The sequence below is a fragment of the Bacillus rossius genome, chromosome 2 (genome assembly GCF_032445375.1).
Source record: "Bacillus rossius redtenbacheri isolate Brsri chromosome 2, Brsri_v3, whole genome shotgun sequence".
NCBI lineage: Eukaryota > Metazoa > Arthropoda > Insecta > Phasmatodea > Bacillidae > Bacillus > Bacillus rossius.
In genome coordinates, this window is record NC_086331.1 from 95,208,428 (window position 1) to 95,228,628 (window position 20,201).

At 33.0% G+C, this 20,201-nt stretch overlaps 1 protein-coding gene across 4 annotated transcripts in view; it reads right to left on the reverse strand.

Moving 5' to 3' along the window:
• Nucleotides 1-20,201, reverse strand: part of LOC134529485 (CTTNBP2 N-terminal-like protein) — a 173,204-nt gene that overhangs the window by 122,582 nt on the left and 30,421 nt on the right. For 3 of the 4 annotated variants that reach the window (XM_063363621.1, XM_063363624.1, XM_063363623.1), the window contains exons 3-5: nt 13,446-13,685; nt 12,999-13,103; nt 6,737-6,916 (exon numbers count right to left, since the gene is read on the reverse strand). In XM_063363621.1, coding sequence (XP_063219691.1) covers nt 6,737-6,916; nt 12,999-13,103; nt 13,446-13,685 — 525 coding nt within the window. The remainder of the gene's footprint in view (nt 1-6,736; nt 6,917-12,998; nt 13,104-13,445; nt 13,686-20,201) is intronic. The other variant, XM_063363622.1, reaches the window with a different exon arrangement.

Genomic DNA, 20,201 nt, shown 5'->3' on the forward strand with positions numbered 1-20,201 from the left:
ATACTCTGAGGTACCTCATAGTGTACACTCACCTTTTTTTGTTTATGTTTTCTTTTTTTTTTTATTGATGATAAAGTATTTATTTGCATTAGTCAAGGACCTAGACTCAATAAACTGTCAAATGTTTGCAATTGTGTCGTAAAAGTATAAATTGTGACTTTACGAATGGCAGGGTTTTGTTTATCAATAATAGTTATTGTATAAGGATGCAAAAATATAAAACAGAGTGCCTACCTCACAAAGATGACTTTTTCATTCACAATATAAAATGTCTTATTGTTAATATGCTCCTGTTAAGCAACATATGTATTTAACAGTGACAGTCTTGGTACGGCATTCTGTTCTATTCAGAATTGCTTACTGACACAAGCCAGTTATGGTATGAACTTATTTCCTGTTCCACATAAATTGATGCAAATATTTCATCATAGGTATAAAAACATTATTGAAAGTAACTAAAAGACTGAAAAATGCATTGACACAAATAATAACTTAGCTAACAAAGCCAAACTAGTAGAAGCACAGTTACCAGTCTTTTCTACATAAAATATTAAATATAAAAATTAATTACAAAAATACTACTAATATTAAAATACTAATAACAAACTATATAATCAGCTGACCCCTCTGAGTAAATAAAACACCATATAAATTTCTCAAAAAATCTTATAAAAGCTGGGAAGGCAGGGTCCTGCAACCTTACAGCTGTTGCTCCTGAGCGATAACGTCAGACTTGAAAAACCCCAGAACATATTCTTAATGTTCCATCAATATAGGCAAATATATCCCAAAGGAATCTCATGTTCTACAAAAATGCTTTAGAATTTTTAAGTTTTATTACCATGTAACCCTTGAAACAGTTCCAAATTTTCTAAATAATAATTAATGTCAATTAAGATTTCATCATTTCAAATGGTAAGACAGTTGATGCCTTCTCAGCTGCTAGATGTTAAGAAAAAGGCCATTGCACCAACCAAAACAAGAGATAACTGCATCTGCTTAAGAACCACTGCTGGACCAAACTTTTTGCCTAACATATCTGATTAATTAACCACAGATAGTGGCATTAAATATTTAATGGTAATATTTAAAAATTTAAGTTTACCAGGGACCAAATATGTTTTTATCCTGAAGAACATCCCTCCAGTGCTGGCAATGAAAGCAACCTAGAAATTACCTTCTGAAGGGACTGATCAAAAATGTTACAACAATACAATACAGCTAGCTTGTAATCAAAGTCGGGGCTGCCATCAATCACAGCAAAAAATGGCATATCCTGCAAACTACTCATCACATCCATTGTAGTATCAACAGCAATATCATTAATAATTACAGTGGATTTGGTTCTGTCACAACTATACGTCTTGGCAACATCATAAATAGAAACATTTACTTAATAATGGACCTGCATAATCCGCAGCAGTCCAATAAATACTGTGTTCTGCCAAGATAAATGTTAAACAAACATTGGTGCACGTGTTACGTCTTGTCCATAATCACCACCAAAATAAAGGAAATGGAACTGAACTGAGCTTAACATCTTGCAGACACCAAGGTCAGTAGAGACAGTGAAAGGTGACGAGATGCTAATATGAAGCATTAACAGAATTAATTGAGGGTGAGAGTACCCATAGATAAAAAGATAAAACCCATCGAACACGACCAAATGTTCACGTTTCCGCTTGCAAAAAATCTGACTTCGACCCCACTGGGAATCAAACCAAAATCACCTTGGTGGGAAGCAAATGGTCTGAACACTCACCCAAAAAAAAAATCTTGTATGTGTTAAACACCAAGATAGTAATAAAAAAAATTCAGAATTCCTGTAAAATCTTAAACCAGATATAACTTCTGTAAATTTTATGAGTAAACCTACGTTCAATAATTTTCATACTTAGATTACAAGAACTTTTTAAGACTATTGCTTGATAGAATTTTGAATTACAAAAACAAAAGATTTCTCACTGTCGTCGTTGCACACACAAATCCCCAACAGAAAAGAAAACCCAAATTTAGTTTCCAACGTTCTAAAGATTAGTGACTTTATAAAAATTTTAAGAAATCAGCATGACCCAAAACGTTGCAACCTAATAAAAAGAGAACCAAAAACTTATTAGAGATACAAAATTTTGTCAGTTGTAACTAAGGGGGGACACCTGCGATAATATGAACACTGATCACTTATTTCTATATGAGGGACTACAATATCCAAAGTCCCTGGTTCAGCAAGTAAAACTGACTGACCATAACTGAAAATGCTTTACAATGCACAAATTAAAAAAAATTATCAATTACTCAAAATTATCACCCCAACTTTCCCAAATATTCCATTAGAACTTATGTGTGTGTGATCACAGCCTGAGATTCATATGGCACATGAAACCAAGGCATTCAAGAATTATTTATTTAAGTCAATACTTTAATGAATGACAACATTTTTATTGCTGAAAAAAATTCTGCTTTTTTTATTTTCCTTTTAATCGGGTGTTCTTTCTGTATGAGTAGAGTAGCATTGTCCTAGAGTATTTTACGACTGTTGTCCCAGGCATTTTCGTCAAGTCTAGATTTTTTAGTTTCACCTTTCTTTATATTGCTTTTGTGTTCTTGAATGCAAGTTAAAAGGGCTCTGCTAGTTTCGCCTATGTATGTGCAACTGCATTCACAGGGTATCTGATAAACACAGTTTTGGGATTGAAACTTGTCTGTGGTTGGTTTTACTCAGATGAAAATGCTTTCAATCGTGGAATTTGACTTGAAAACTACTTGTAGATTGTGTTTGTTTCACAATTGTCTTCAATTAAAATGTAAATAATTTACTATAAAACACAATTGCAAACTAACTACCCTCTACAAAGACACCAGCCAATAACATCAGTTCTCAGGTGCACAGTAATCAGAGGACTTCTCGCCTGTCATTGGCCGTGCCAGGAGACGGGGTCGAAGGCATATAAACCACTTGTTTTTCAGTGTCCTCTATCAGTCTGTTTGTGTTTGATGACGGGAACAGATCGCATTTCCCAAAATGTTGCAACTCTTTTTGTCTTGGAAAGCCTACTGTGCTTGTCTGTGCCGTCATTATGTTGTCAGAATATCTGTTTAATTACACAGCTGGGTTTGCATTTGCATCACTTTATTGTTGGAGTTTTGTCCACATTATCTGTTTTTATTATCATTATTGGGTTCCTTTGTTTGTTGCTGTATTGTCCAAAGTAGTTGTTTTCTGTATTTACTGTATTTTTTTTTTGCTGCAACTGTGTCAGTCCATAATGTTTGTTGGTGCTGTGATATTGTTCTAATTCCTTCATGGAATTCTCTGTGCTGTCTTTACATTTAACATGGGCTGATTTGGCATGATTTATGTGGGTTTTTTCTCTATGCCATACAGTTTAAACTAGCAATGGCATATGTCTAAAATAAAGACTCAATTTCCCAATATCATGTTACAATAACATTTGTTAAATTGTTTGAAGTGTGTTGGAACACCTACCAAAAAGCTACAAAAATTACACCATCTACCTGTTATGATAAAGACCAAAGTTGACCTTTAAGTGAGTCAGCTAGTATACTTAAGTGTGAGATGGCAAAAGTCCTGACATTGGCTGCAGCAGTAAGCTGTGAAGTGAAATTAAGCTGTTATTTTTTCCCTGAAGTATTTGGGAATGAAAAAGGAACTACACTGAGAAATCCACCCATTCACTGCAATGTCACCACGTTTCCCACTTGCAAAACACCCATGTTTGACTCAGCCATGAATTGAAAGTGGAACTGCCACATGACCAGCAAGGCCCCACTATCAATAAAAGTTAGCATAAGAAATACAGAATAGTAACAGATGATTGTTTTAGTCAATATGAAATACCAGCTTACTGCAACAGCTGATAGCAGAACCCATATCTAAGACCTGACCTGACTGATATAAACTCAATACAAACAACATGCATGGAAGAGTTAAGTCTGAAAGTCTTCAAACCTGGAAAATTTTTATGTAAAATATTATAGTCCAAATTTTATAAATTTGCAGTCATTGAGGGAAAAGCTTAAGAAAATTATATTAATAGTAAATTAATGTAAGGATATCTGACCAGAAAATAATTGTGTGCTATGAGCTAGCCATTCATGTACATTCTATCATGACTTAAAAAATTTAATTTTTTGAAATTACTGTACAAGATAATTATTCAAATGGCTACACAATGTAACACTACTTTTAATAAATGACATTTATTTTACAGGTGATGTGAAACAATGCTAACAGAAAAATAACAAGCAGTCACTGTACATGATATCTTGTAACAAGTCACAATCATGTCCAGCTAAGACGATGACTGTTTCTTGCACAAACAAAAACACTTGAAAAATAACTCAACGACTGTTGCAGGTATTTGGGTGTAAAATTTGGTTAGTAGTTATTTAATTATTGAAAGACTGTTACTCTTGGCATTTAAATATAAGAGTTTCACTGAATCTTTACATGTATTCTTTTTACGATGATAAACTAACATATTCTTTACAAAATAAGTCTGGCAGAAAACACTTTCGCCGATTGTTTCTCACTGCTCTGTACCTTCACGAAATAATGTCCCTAGCGACTCCACTGTCTAGATATCTGGATACACTGGAAATTAAATTCCGGTGGACCAGCGGACCACCCGGGCCTACGCCGCACATCTGGGGCATAAAAATTCTAAATAAAAATTGTCGAAAAATTGAAAAACCCACGCTTATAAACAAAATTGCGGCACAGACCCGGCACTCAGACGTGAAAACTATCCACACTTATCATCTCTTAATATATTATATGTGAGCCACCGCCTTACATGTCCTTCTAGCACAGTACTTGAACAACGACTGATGAGACAAAAGCAAATTACCAAGCTTACAGACAAATGCACTTAGCTGGGTCTTCCCCGAAATACTGCTTTACTATTGGCTACAATACTTATTCTTACAACTATTATTCAGTGATTTCCCTCTCACACATCTCTGTCTTTCTCTCACACCTTGGTCTCATTCTAATCTAAAACTTAATTCTGGGATTCCCCAGTCCTGGTGAACATCTGCCTGTCTCTTACACAGGATGCGATAAATTATTGTCTATCATTTCAGCGCCACTGTGTCACCACACGTCTTTCTTTATTTATTTTTTCCCCAACGCACTATCTTACGTTCTATACGAGTAACAAACATGCCATAATTAATACCTGTAAAATTATCATTATAAATATAATATTTAAAGGAAACAAAACATTACAATTCATTCTTGCATACTGTCACCTAGCCAACCAAATGAAAAATCAGTAAAAATATAGTTAACAGACTTTTCTAAATAAAATAATTAAATATCACCATTAATTACCAGAATATTACTAATGATAAAATATTAATACAAAACTAGGTCACTGTCACCTAGAACTTACATAACCAACTGATCCCTTAGGAATGAAGAAATATAATATTTATTTCTTAAAATTTCTATTAAAAGCTGGGGAGGGCAGGGTCTTGCAACATTACAATTTTTCACCATGAATTCAGAAACATGGTCTTCCCAGGCAAGTTATACAGAATTTGGTCAACAAATTCTAATCTAACAGAAATGTTGCAGGCAAAGAACATTTCGGGAGGCCAGCCATGTCAAAACATACAAACCATACAAACTGTGATCACATGTAGCCCTAATACATTACTAATATTGCGAACACACAAACTATATCCAGATTTTGCATTGAAGTTGTGCAAAGGCCTGAAGGTAAGGACCATGCAACTCCTTTTTCCATTCTTCCTCTTTCTTCTTTGCTAGACAACCAAGCTCTTGATGCATGTGCTCTGGCAATGTTGACAATGTACTAATTCTTGTGCGAAAATTTTATTTGGACTTTTCTTGCCTGCATCTGATTTTCTTATGGTTATTGCTTGGGTATTTGCAATACTTTCAGCCCTATTGTTCGACTTGTGCTAGGATTGGTTATGTATCAAGCTCTACGACTGGTCTTAGTGTGGCTGCAAGGATTTAATATTTACACCCATGATATTACAATAAGTGAATATATGTTGAAAATTTTATGATAGAGCAACAAATGCAAGGAAGTATTGATTAAAAATTTTGAAAATAGCCCTTAAAAAATGTAATATTGTAAAAATTAAAAAACCAACGTTATATGAGAAACCAAGCCTTAATGTATAAAAAAAATCCATAATTTCTGTCTTAACCTCTTACAGCATGAATACTTAAGTCGATTGAGTTGTCACACATATAATATTTATAAATGGATCTGTAGGACTTCCACTACCTTTCAATGCTCCTATTTGAACTTTTTTATGTTTTACAAACAGCTTAACTGAATACTACTTTTATATTCTTGGTTTTGTTTATATTTCATTTATTCATTATCAACTAACGACACATCTGAAGTGGGTTAATTTTAGCACACCTAATACTATGATCACTGGTAAACTGAATTTGTGCACGACACCAAAACCCAACAGTACTTTTTTTGGATAGGTCTGGTTTCACAGGTCCACAATATACTAAACAAAGGCCTATTTCTCACTAATCTGATTTGCCCAACAATGTACACTACTTGAAGTGTACATATTTATTCAGAACTATGCTATTTTTAAAACAATAAACAAAATAATTTACACATCAATACTACACTTAAGTTTAATAAAAACATTTTACTAATAAAACCTCTTTTTCAAATATAAAACATGCAAACACTGTATACAAAATCAATACCTGAGCTAGGTCTTCTGATCGTTTTCGTTCTTCTACGTATTTCATTATTATTTTTTTCCTTTCTGCCAGCAACAGAAGAACTATTTGTTTCTGCCTGCTTCTTTCATCCTCTAAAATATCAGAAACTTTCTTTAAATCCTTCTCAAGTTTCTTGTTTTTTTGTTTCTCTAACTCCAGTTCCTAACCAAAGAAATACAACATAAAAATATAGTGCATGGAATGATACACATATCAAGATCAATCAGTATGCTTATTTAGCATTTTAAACACGTCTTAAAAGAAACACACAGTTAAAATTTCTGGCTAATCAATTCTTAATATTTTGATTACATTTAATTATTTTTAAGCTGAAACCAAAATATTTATTATGAAACCTGTACACAATACCTTATTAAAGGAATATCAACTAACAAAGAGAGGGCAGGGTATACAGGTCTCAGAATATCTTCACACTTGGCATACGGGAGGGTCATATCTTGACTACTAAATGCACAAAGCCATTGTGTATATATTAATTATATTTAATTATATTAATTCATAAGTGTAGATTTTCTTTTCAATTTCAGATAAAATGAAATATACAGTATTTTTCTTGCTAAAATATTTTTTTTTGTTTCACACCCATTTTTCTTCCATTCCAATATTTTTATTTGAAATAAATGTATGAAGCAAAGATAAAGGGAAAAAAAATTGGTTGTCTGTAAAGTCGGTTTACGGACGATAGATTAACGTGACGTCATAACAAAACATTTATGAAATGATTGCATACTTTTATGAATAAAATTGAATCATTTTTATTTTAATAAAAAAAGAATAAATACTTGAAATTATACTAGTAATTAGATTTTTAAAATGCAAGAATAATTAACCTTTATTGCTGAAATTGTTGTTGTAATAAGCAATGAAAACCACATTAACTTTTCACTTCACTTTATGAACAGTCGACGAAACAGTTCACGTGTAGATGTAAGTTGTGTGCTGCCGCCGTCTTTCTTCTCCTCGGACGCACAGGCCAATCGAGTGGAAGAGAGATAGATGCAGCGCAAGCGTACAATGAGCATAACGGGACAGTGTAATGGAACAATGAGCATAATGGGACACAGCGTAATGGAACAATGTGCGTAACGGGATACTTTTTCGTGCGTGCAGCCGGCGTTCATCAATTTATTAGACATTGTCACGTCAAAAATAGAAAAATGGAGAAAAACAAAAAAATTAAAAACCATGCAATGAGATTTGATCCAGCGACCTAGCGGTTACTAGATAAGAATGGTACCGGGTGGACTATGGGCTCGCTCAAGTAGGGAACAACATTCAGTCTACTTATATCGCTTCACATTTCAAAAAGGCATCTTCCTTTGGTATGCTTCGCTATCTAGACCAATTGCTTTGTGCCCTTATAGTCGAGAGGTGACTTCCCCTTTGCCAAGTATAGAGATATCTGAGACACGGATACCCTGCTCTCTCCTCGTAAAACAAAACATAATACATATTTCTACAAAAATTGCTGATGGAAAAGTTTTCCACAGAGCTTGTTTTATCTGCTCACATAATTTTCATTATGGTTAATTGTGATTATAGCCCCTACTAATGAAAACAATATAAATATAATCCGAGTGACAATATTATAACAAACATTGTAATTCCCATCAAACTTTGTACCTTAGGCCTTTCCTTCTAGGCCAAACTGCACCAGAGATTTCTTTCCTGAAATTTTACAAGAAAACCCCTAGCTGACAGAAACCAGCCCTCCCAAACATTGCAGTGTGACATGACCATTCTCTATACCAATGCAAAAGAGGAACTAAAGGGTACAGAAATAATTCCAAATATATAAACTACACTTACTACAACTACTAATATAAATAATAATTAATTTATGAAGTGTCTCATTTACACAAACTATCAACAAATATTTTATTTGCAAAAGTAGACTTTAATCCATCTCCACTCTGATTTCCAGGATTATGATAACAAAGATTTTTAAAATCTTAATCTGTACTTTCTAAGTCATCAACATGATGTTTAACATATTAAAACCTTTAAACCTTCATCCTATCATCATTTTACTTTTTTTTTTTTCACAAAAAGGGTTGAACTGCAACGTTGTTTGCAACTCTTACATTTTTTTCTATGGTTTCCAAACAGTAGGGTATTATTTAATAATTTGGAAAATTAATTACATGCAATTAATAAGATTTTTATAGTTTCGAATTGTAGCATGGTTGTCATTTTATTTCACATCTCGATTACCAATGATTACACTTACATACAGATAGTTTTCATACCCATTCTCTCTGTAATGAATATATAGTGTTAATTAGGTGTCTATCTTATCTGCAAATATTTGCATCTTTATTACCTTCTTTTTTCTCATAACACATTTGTTTGTCACCAATAAATAAATCAAATGTGCCATGGATACAAAACTACTAAACTTAAAAACAACAGTTATGAAAGTTCTTAACCAGCATGTTGGAAGCTTGGGCATCTTGCATGTCATGGCACGTGTTTACTTCTGCAGCAGCATGCCACAGTCAGCATGTTATCATTGCATAACAAATGATGAACATGCAGTCTGCTGCAAACATTTTTCACTATTCCTAAACGTTCCCCTGTGAAACTGTTTGCTAGGGTTTAATATCCAAAAAAGTATCTGCATAATGGGCTTTTAAGCCAACTGGTATTTGTGAAGTAAAAATTATTCAATTTTCTTTAATAGCTACAAACAAGATTGATACCAACTAGAATCAAAGACAAAAAATGTGTTTCCTTAACATGTTTGACAATATTCTCACTCCAGCTGGGTGCACTAGTACTAGTATTTACTTTACTACTACAATAACATTCACTACAAACCAAAGTTTTAGATAGTATGTTTTTCTGGCAGTTTACAAAATTACTTTCAAAAAAACTAAAAAAAAAATTAGTGTTCTGATATCACATCACATTTTCAAATCACAGTCAAAACAACTTAAAGCAAACTTACCTCATATATTTCAAATAATTAAATTGTATTCATAATACATTTTAGTGACACAAAATCACTTAAGCCATTACAGGCAAATAATCTTGTTTAATTTGAACCAGAACATATGAGATATAATTGTGAACCATCCAAATACAGAAAAAAGATAGCTATCAATTACTGGAATTTTTCAGAACCATCCATACCTAAGCTTACTGACATTGCACAGCTCAATTTTGAAAGTGAGAATTTTGTCTGAAGTACACTTAAAAAACAGTACCACCAAGTCTGGATATCAAAAAGTCCCAGAATGGAAAGTAAACGTGGTGTGTCAGACGCCAGAAAACCTCAAACTTTCAGTTGCACCACTAGACAATTTACGACTGGGCGACGGAATCAGCCTGGGAACGTAATAGGCCCGGGTAAACAAGAAAAATATCTACCTTCTTTCCACCCAACTCTTGTCTGCTTTCCACCAAGCAAATCAAGTGGCTGCATTAGCTTCCCAATTGTACAGCATGGCAATAGAGAACTGTCTCGTAATTCAGACAACAAATGTGAACAAATGACCACCAGATCATCTCATCTAGTTTAACCTCAATAAAGTTTTTTTAAATATCCTTTGGGCTACCCATTCTCATCTTGCTATTGGTACCTTGAGTTCCGTTATCCCTATGTTCATACTTTGTTGTCAGGATTTATTTTTACAGCACTTGCTCTGACCATTTCACCACACACTCTTTCACTCTCGTATATTCTTGTTCTCTTGTTTTATTCATTATCTTTGTTCTTTATGTAGGTAGAATCTGCGATTTAAAATTTTTTAGACCCTTTTTCAAATTTTCAATGATAGCATTGTTCTCTAAAAATATTGCAAGCAAAGGTTTAGATAAGAACACTGCAAATGTAACACACAATAGAAATAAATCACAAAGTTGATTATAACTACTCATGAATTACAGTAAAGAAAGCACATTTAAGGCCTAATCCAAGAATGTTAGCACACTGACATGATAAAAACTATGTCCACAGGCCTTACTGCATGTATGTATTCAGGCAGTTACATAGCCCGAGATTTGAGCAAACAAACAATAAGGGAATTGGGACGGCTGGTAAACTGGACATTCCCCACTCGCTGCTACTTAATATCAGGCTATTGGCAGAGTAGCATAGACAAAAGGAAGACAAGTTTGGACAAGTTTTGACAACAGTTCATTTCTTTGTCATTAAGAAAGTCTAAAAAAGATGTAAACAGTAATCCTCTCCCCCACCATTAAAACAATAATCTGTTACATCTGCATAAATTCAGCATGTTTTTCTAGACATACTGGGCATTTTGCTTAGAACCATTCAAATACAATCCAAACAATATACAAATGTTTTACATTGAATGAATACAAAATTTAAGGTACCAGCTAAAATTATTGAACTATTAAAAATATTTAAATACAGAAAATAAGACAGGTTCTATTGTATTGGATGGAAAAATCAAATTTAAAAAATTCAAAACAATATCTGACACAAAAAACTTTGAAGGAATCACAAGATTTAATTTCTTGAACATCAAAAATCAATCATTATAATAAGTGATGTTATGTACCATTCAAGTCATTAATGTGATACAAAATTACTTTTGTCCAAAGTTAAATTTGACTGATTGACATGGACTTTTAAACATCATATGAAATGTAGAGCCATAAAGTACGAACCTATAGCTTTACTTTCTGTAACAAAAACTACTTAAAAACTAAACTAATAAAGATTACTTTACCTGTAGTAGTAAATTAGCATGATCTAAGCAATTGTACAATGATACTAAAAAAAGGCAACAACAATCAAACATGTTGCACTGTCAATGAAAAAAGTTTTTCAATTTTCATTACGAAAAAAAATGTGTTCTTTAGGTCTATCTTCAAGGAATTATGGGTTGCTCCCACCACCATGACAAGCATTGAAATCACATGCACAAAGTATGCAGAAACAAAAATATCCTTCTATTAGCTTCAGCATGCACAGCCAGCCAATACTAAACCTCATTCATCAAAACGAAACTAAGCAGGCAACTACACACCGAAACACAAATAAAGATTAAACTTAAGCAGATTGTTATGGTGACTGCCGGACTTTGGTGAAACTAAAACCTCCTGATTTAGAGCTTGAGCTGTCAAAACTGGCTGTATATTAAAAATAATTTCATGTTTTAAAAACACAATTCTATTCAAGAAAAACTTTAACCCATACAAAAGTATGAGAAAAATGTGTAAAATGTTGACTATGAAGGTTGGCATACAGTAAAAAACTTCAGACTACGCATATTTTTATTCTCTATACAACCTTATGCCAACTTATTATTTCATAGGCTCCCTGAAGGCATTTATGTCTCACTGACAATCTTCTGGAAACTGATCAATTTTTCTCAGAAAAAGCAAACTACAGAATTTTGGTCCCCCTTCCCCCTCTAACATTTATATGCCCTGTATTCACTTTTATTATCTTGTCAGTACAAGTTCATTTTGGTACATCCTTAAATTTTTTACTTTAGAGGCAAGTATTTTATCTTGTAGCACTGAGAGCATGTGTCATTTCTGGCAGCATGAAAAAACATGTGTAGAATTTGTTTTATAGCTTTATGATGCAGGTTAAAATAAATGTTTACCACTAGTTCCTACATATATTTTATAATCAAACATTTTTCCTACATGTATAATTGGATAGCAGTAATCACAATTAACAAATTAACCAAATAAAGTTTCCATGTTTGCAGTTAATTCAATTTCATTTTACATTTATTTTATCTAGTTGAAGTATCTAAAATATTCTGAAAGCTATTCCAAAATCTGTAAAGAATGTTGTATTTTACCATCTATAATCAAATGTAAGTTATTTCAAGCATATAAAATTTTATTTTAAAATAATTTTATAACAAAGTGAACACTTTAATAGTTTATAGTAAAACTTTTCATGCATATTGTACACTGGAATTAAAATAACATAAAATAATGTTAATAATTTATTGCAGAACTATAAGATGTAACTGTGTTAAAACAAGACTTCATAATGTACTACTTGTCATGAATTTCAATACATCTACAGGAGCAATGCAGCAAAGATCACTCATACAAATTACTTTCAAAACCAAATGAATCATGCATATAAATGACTGATTGTAAATCCACGACATTATAATAAAAGTATTTTTTTAATGATTTTTTATCTCATTTTGTATCACATTCAAATATGAACAAATATGCTGCAATATGTTCTTATTTATGACACATGACATATCCTTTGTACCTGCTTTAATCTGGATCTTTCCTTTTCTAGGCCGTAAGTGATATCATCCCCTTGTGCTGTATCGTGCTCGTGCTTTCGTATTTCCTCATCAAGTTCTTCAATAACCTAAAAGTTTAAATTTCCAATAACACCAATTTCCAGCCACCAAGCTAAAAATATCTGTTTGCAAAACCACAAAATAATTTCAGAACCAAATGGTGTAATAATCACACTCAAAGAAAAATACTACCTTATAAGGTTACTACAAGTCTACAAGGGATGTTAGATATGAAAAGGAACGCTTCTTAAGATACTGTATGTGACACAGCAATTTAATATTTTAGGTTGACACTGGGGGAAAAATCAACATGGAGAAAATATCAAACAAACATTACTTACACGTTTCATTAACTTAGAGAACTGTACAACACATACCCTATCAGAAAGTATCATTAAAAAAAATCTTACCTTTTTATGCCTTTCTTCTGCATCTCTAAGAATTCTACTTAAACGCATTTGGCCACGTCTGTACTGGAGAACAAGATTTTCTAATGAAGCCATTTGTTGATTTGCTATAGAGCGAATTTCAGCTTCATCCACACGAGACTCTGCTGAAGCAAAGCTGTCCCTCTGAAGAGCTGCATGAGGATCATTTAGAAGGAGAGGCTGGTAGCGACCTTGGTTGAGAAGTTGCTTAACACGTTCACACTAAAAATATTTACAAAATTTAAATGAACATCAGTGTTATGAAATACTTTCACATAAGCAAAATATTTTATTAGTAATTTTTGAACTTTAGAACAAAATCACCCTCAGAATGAGTGATACATATGACATGACAGTTACTAAACTCCCTTGCCTGTTTCCTTCATGTACACATAATTTTCTCAACCTTGTCCATTTCATATCTTTCCAGTGTCCTTCACATATTGGTTTTTGCCCATGGTTGCCGAAAATATTGTTTATACTAAGCACGAGCACATATTTTTTGTGAATAGTGCCTGCAATGTAAGTTTTCTATGGCTACAAATTAGAAAATGAGTTATTTAAGTATTTAAAAACAAATTTATTTAAATAGACAAACATATTAAGAATAAAGAAATGCACATAGAATGTCATTTACAACCCCCTAATTTCGTAAAAAAAAGCATACACAAAGAGTGCCACATTTTTTGTATAAGATGCATGTCCGATTACCACATTTATTTGTCTCTTGCAGCTAAAATATATGATTGTACATGGACATAGTTCCCTGGGGGCCAGGGGCCTGGTCCCCCTGGAATTAAGATGCCCCTCACTGAGGGGGCCTACTTGCACTTGCAAAAGCATGACTGTGAAACGGGTTTAAGGTCAAAACTATGTTTTAAGGAAAAATTTCTAAATATTTTTAAGTTTTCTGCTTATTGCTTGCATGTAAGCCAAAATATGGGCAGTATACAAAATACCAGCACAGTATCCAGAGATGTTTTGTATAGGTTAAACCCGCATGCAAAACTCTCGACATGCACGGGCTCACCCTGGATATTTTCCCGGGCCCACGTTGCGAATCCTACAGATTTGAATCCCTGTAGGTGTCTTTTTTTATAAATTAATACCCTAATATTGTTTAGGGTCTTATACCATGGGTACCATTTTTTTGGAAGAGAACATTACATTATTTTTCTTAATCTTTCAAGCCCAAAACCATCTTTTAGATATTTTAGTCGACATATGGCATATAGATGAAGAGTTACTTTATATATATTGGCTAAAACATAAAGTGTTCAAAGTTATTGTCTATCTGCCCTATATTTAAAAGATTAGAGCCAACAATAATTTACTGTGAACAAAAAAGCAAACTAACTTAGTGCCTAAAATAACTAATAGACCATGTAATGTAAGAAAACTTATTTTAATAATTGCAAGGAATTTAAACTACTAGATGTGCCTTTTTATGTACACAAAGAAAAAATTATTAAACGACCTTTCTAAGAAAATAAAACAATTAACTATAAATACAGAAAAGTGCACAAATGTTGTACAATTTAACAGCGTGATATGCACACTTCCCCATTATATATTAATTTTATTCTTCATTGTCACACACAACTCAGTTAACACTTCTGTTTTACCCCTTGTTTAATCTTATTTAATCTTTTATGACATGATGTTATTCCAGAGATGTCTTTCTAATGAACTAAATTTCCATTTAATAAATAATAATTTTAACTTTCTGATCAGAAACCTCTGAAAATGAATAACTTAGCATGCACATGTTGCAAAAATTATGAGTCACTCAGTGCTTTCGCAAAAAAAGGGTTGAAAAGAGCAGTCGATGGTGAAGTTTTGTTTAGAAAACATATGAATTATGAATTTTTTTTAATATTTTGGCAGATAAACTTCTAATTTTGTTGCAACAAGCCATTAACATGGTCTTAGAAGGATATTCTTTGTGCTCGTTGTTTATTAACGATAGGCACCAAATTTTATAATTTCATTTAGACAAACAAGCAAATATTTTTGCACACATATGGTAATATTTTACTCAGCAGACATGAATTTAGTGAAATAAAATCATATCTCAAAATAGAGTATATTATTATTTTTCCATAAGAATCTACCAAAAATAAATTTAGTGCACAAATTTCGCTAACCCATAAGCATAATTCAGTTGTTTTTTTGCTGTAACAAGACACCGTATTAGCCCTTCTGTGGTGTTAATTTGTTTTCAAGACTGATGAAACAAGTTTATATTTAAACTATAATATCACTTATTTTCTTACAACAACCATTGAAAAACATTTTCATACGATGCCACTAAAGGAAAGTGTAAAAAAACGGATTATCCACAACTTTTAACTGTCAGCTATTTTGAATCATCAGTAATATTCTGAATAATCCACTATATCGCTCCCTCGATATGCATAGATTGTAGCGATTTTACTATGTACGTATAGAATTTAAAAAAAAATTTAATTAAGCTTATTGTCTCATGGACATCAAAGTTATTAGAAACAATGATGGGTAAAGTGATGTAGATGGAGCACTGGCAAAATGCATTTGTAGGGAAAGTGGAGCATTCTTGCAAAAACCCACCAGCTCATTGCAACATTAGCCACGTTTCACACTTGCAAAAATTTCCGGATCACCGTTTATTTTAAACAGCTTAATAAAACATATATCTCAATTACGTCTTTACTACTGAATCAATTTGCAAAATAGTTTAAAACGTGACAGCCTATATATCTTATATCTTTAAACGAGCAATTCTTGTATATATATAATCTGAATCTCGGAAACGGCTCCAACGATTTTCATGAAATTTAGTATGCAGGGGGTTTCGGAGGCGATAAATCAATCTAGCTAGGATTAATTTTTTGAAAATGTCATTTTATCCGTTTTTTCAATAATCAACTTTATCGATATTCAACTTAAACATAAATGACTCTTCCTGGCATCTATTGGCGAGTAATAATACCATATTTTTTTCAATTGGGAGCAACTGCTTTAACGACACAACAACACTAAAGCTACTCCAGTAGATGGCGTTGTTAAGCAACACTAAGCCAATGAGTAGAGACCTGCAAAATTCGCGGTTTCGATGGCCTTCAGGATAGACTCCTGTACACTCGAGCAAATAACGCAAGTTCATTGGCTGCTGACTTATAAGTCGTCTCAGCTGTTTTGTCTGTGATTCAATCCTACTTTGGTTGAGGGTTTATAACTGGTTGAGATTCGTCCAGATGAACAGTAAGCCAATAGCAAAATTATCTAAGAGGTATATGTGTTTGAATTCTAGCCTATCACCGAATGAATCTGCGAATTTTGCCGGTCTCTAACAATGAGTGTTTGGTTTGCGGTTAGACCAAGAAAATCAATTGTTTACTTATATTATTTGTGTCTTTTTAACTCATGTGTTCACTTAAATATGCCTAAATGATCTTTGAAAAAAACGCTTATAAACACTCTAACTTCACGAAGCCGCAACTCGTCTCAAGAACACCTTGAAGAACATCGTCATCAAACTGGTAAGGTTTCTCAAACTTCACACAGTGAAGACTCATTTCAAGAAAACCTTCATGAAAATAATCAGGTTTCCGCTCATCCCACACGTGCTGCTAAAGTAAGATGCTTGCAAAACTTGACTAACATTATACGAGCAGAAAGGTCTTATGATTTAGATGTTTCACGAGAGCATGCGTCACGTGTGGCCGCTGAAAAAAAAAATATTATTCATATTTCATAAGTATGTAATTAGTATATAAAAATAATTTCTAAAAACCACAATTTAAAAAAAAAAATACCGAGCAAGGCTCGGTCATGCTTGTTTCTCAATTACTTCTTTACTACTGAAAAACTTTGATGAAGTTTAGAATAGAGGTTGCTGATATATTTGACTGAAACATACAGTACATTTTATCACATAAAAACACAGCTAATTACAGAATGACTATTAAAATTTATTTACAACAATAATGATTAGCAACATGGGCTGCAGTACAGATAGCAACACGGATTAGCCTACTGCCTATGCTTAAATTTTCAATAAATATTGTTTGCTTTATTTAGTTTAAATTTTATAATAAAATATTTTCCAATTTTTTTTAATTTTTCCTACCACTAGAAGGTGATGATTCTGCAGATATCAGTTATTTTCATATTGATATAGATAAATATTGAGTTGAGCATTAGAATGCTTCGCGACAAAACCGAAATATAACCCAGCACACCACATGAGAATCACAAGTGATTTATATTTAAAAACAGAAAATGATATAAGATATGCCATCTGTATTGTCTAATTAATACCCCTGATAGCAGTTTCATAAAAAAATAAACTAGTTACAAGAAGAAAAATTTATGCAAAATTAAGAAATAGAAACTAAATTTTACTCCGGCTGATTGAAACTCAGTATCTATACTAATATTATAAAGCTGAAGAGTTTGTTTGTTTGTTTAAACGCGCTAATCTCAGGAACCACTGGTCCGATTTGAAAAATTCTCAGTGTTGGATAGTACATTTATCGAGGAAGGCTATAGGCTATATTATATTATCAATAACATTAAGGATCCTTACTAAAAGTCCAATTTAGAATCAAATGCGTTGGAGGGGGTTAGATACAACATGCAGTACACGTACGAAGTGTGTGTTGACAATGCCGCAGGCGCTAGAAGTTTATTTCCTATTGCCTATTAACATTGTTGCCACGCACTAGATGCCTTATCATTCTTAATTTTCCCATACAAGTAAAAAACACCCCTGTGATATTAACAACGAAGCAATCAGTACCCTCATAAGAGTTCAATTAGTATTTAAATACTTTTTATCACTTTAAATCGCAAACCTAAACTATTGTTTTTTTTCCTCTCTCTGTGTTTAATTTGTTTTTTTTTTTTGCCCTTTTTTTCAAGTATATATATTTTACAGACTTGAAACTTCACAGTAATGTTCCTTATGTTACGCAGGATGACATTTTCCAAAAATTAGATCCCATGGGTGGTTAAAACCAGGCAACAGTGGGTACTTTGTCTGCATGAGAACAGGATTTTGCATTGTTCATGCCTTCTGCGTCTCCATGGCAACGGGCATCACGCGGCAGTGGCGTACCCACAAGGAGGGGCATGTATAATGAGCGGCGCAAGAGTGATCTGCCTGTAGACTGCCGTAGCGAAGTACGGGTACATCAGTTGTACGTTGCGTGCACGAGTCGGGAAACCATCGGTGCTATTCATTTTCTCTTCGGTACATTATACAGCATTGTAATAAATTTTCACTGAATTTGTTATTTACCATTACTGTAAATGGGAGATTGGCTTAATTTTTTTCCATTAGTATGGCCGTGCGAAGCCGGGTCGGGCAGCTAGTGACTTAATATATTCAGTTAAATTCTTCCCAACAATAACTTTGTGTATTCCTTTCTTAAGATAAACTGTTGTGTTACTTTCTAGATGTCAACTTTATCAAGTCCTTCTTTACGAACACACGCACTCGAGTGCACTGAAGCTTACTCTCTGTAATTGTATATTTTAAGGTATTAGTTTTTTAGTATGAGTACATTTTTCAATGTTTATCCTTGTTTTATTTATGTATGCCTATATGGAATTTACTTAGATATAAATTAATATTTTTAAAACATTAAAAACCACAACGTTTATGATTATTTTCAATAATCAGGTAACAGATCACTTATGTTAAAAGTCAGCATTTAACAAATTTTGGTACTTAGCATACATGAAACTGACAGAAGGTAAGTATGTAAGTATCCAATTGGTCCTTGGAAAACGTTATCCCTGAGGCTTCGTGCTTATGCAAAGAGGATCGTGAGTTCTAAACCACATCTTGGTATGACTGAAACCATGTCGGTATCAAATGTGGTTTGCAACCCACTGTAATTAAGTAGATCCCATCTGTGCATAACTAACTGTGTGAAATACATCTTTTCATTCCATAGCCTAGTGTGTATTAAGTTGCTGTCAGTGCTGTACGGTGGTCAAAACTCAGCTGTAACATCACGCATGTACGAAAACACGTGGCCCACTTACATCTCCCTCCCTCCTTTACACATAGTGACATTATTCTCGACCTCGCCTTTACATTATTGTTTTAAAGGTTTAAAGTAGCACAGCCATGTAATCCATATTCCATATGAATCATCATTTAACCTACACATTTTGTTCATTTCATTTTACTTAATTTTATAGATAAATAAAATATATTTTCTGAATGATTAATGGAGAAGGAACCAAGGGGAAAAAACAAAACATCTAATTATTAGAAGAGATGTGACCCCCCCCCCCTCCCCCCCCCCAACCACCAAAGGTTGCAGTGCTTGTTCTTCTACTGTATCAAAAATGCACAAACACCTTCACCTAACATGCTGCATAGATATGGATACTGAGTGCATTTTCATTTATTAAAAAAATAAGAGAATTCACTTGTTTTTTTTATTTTATATAATTTATTTTTTATATTTGTAAATGAATCATTGACACGGAGACCATTAGTATATACCAAATAAAATAATTACATTGAAGGGCATGTATGAACTCCCACTACTGCTGAAAAGTAATCCCACCTAACTTAATGAGATATGCATCTGTGCAATGTCAATTTTCAGTGTTTTCTTACATGAAAATTATATATTTTATTATTAACATACTAAACAAAATATTATCTATAGACTAATTTCTAATTATAACAAGCTTGGGTAATTCTGTTTAACTAACTAATTATCATCAAACTTC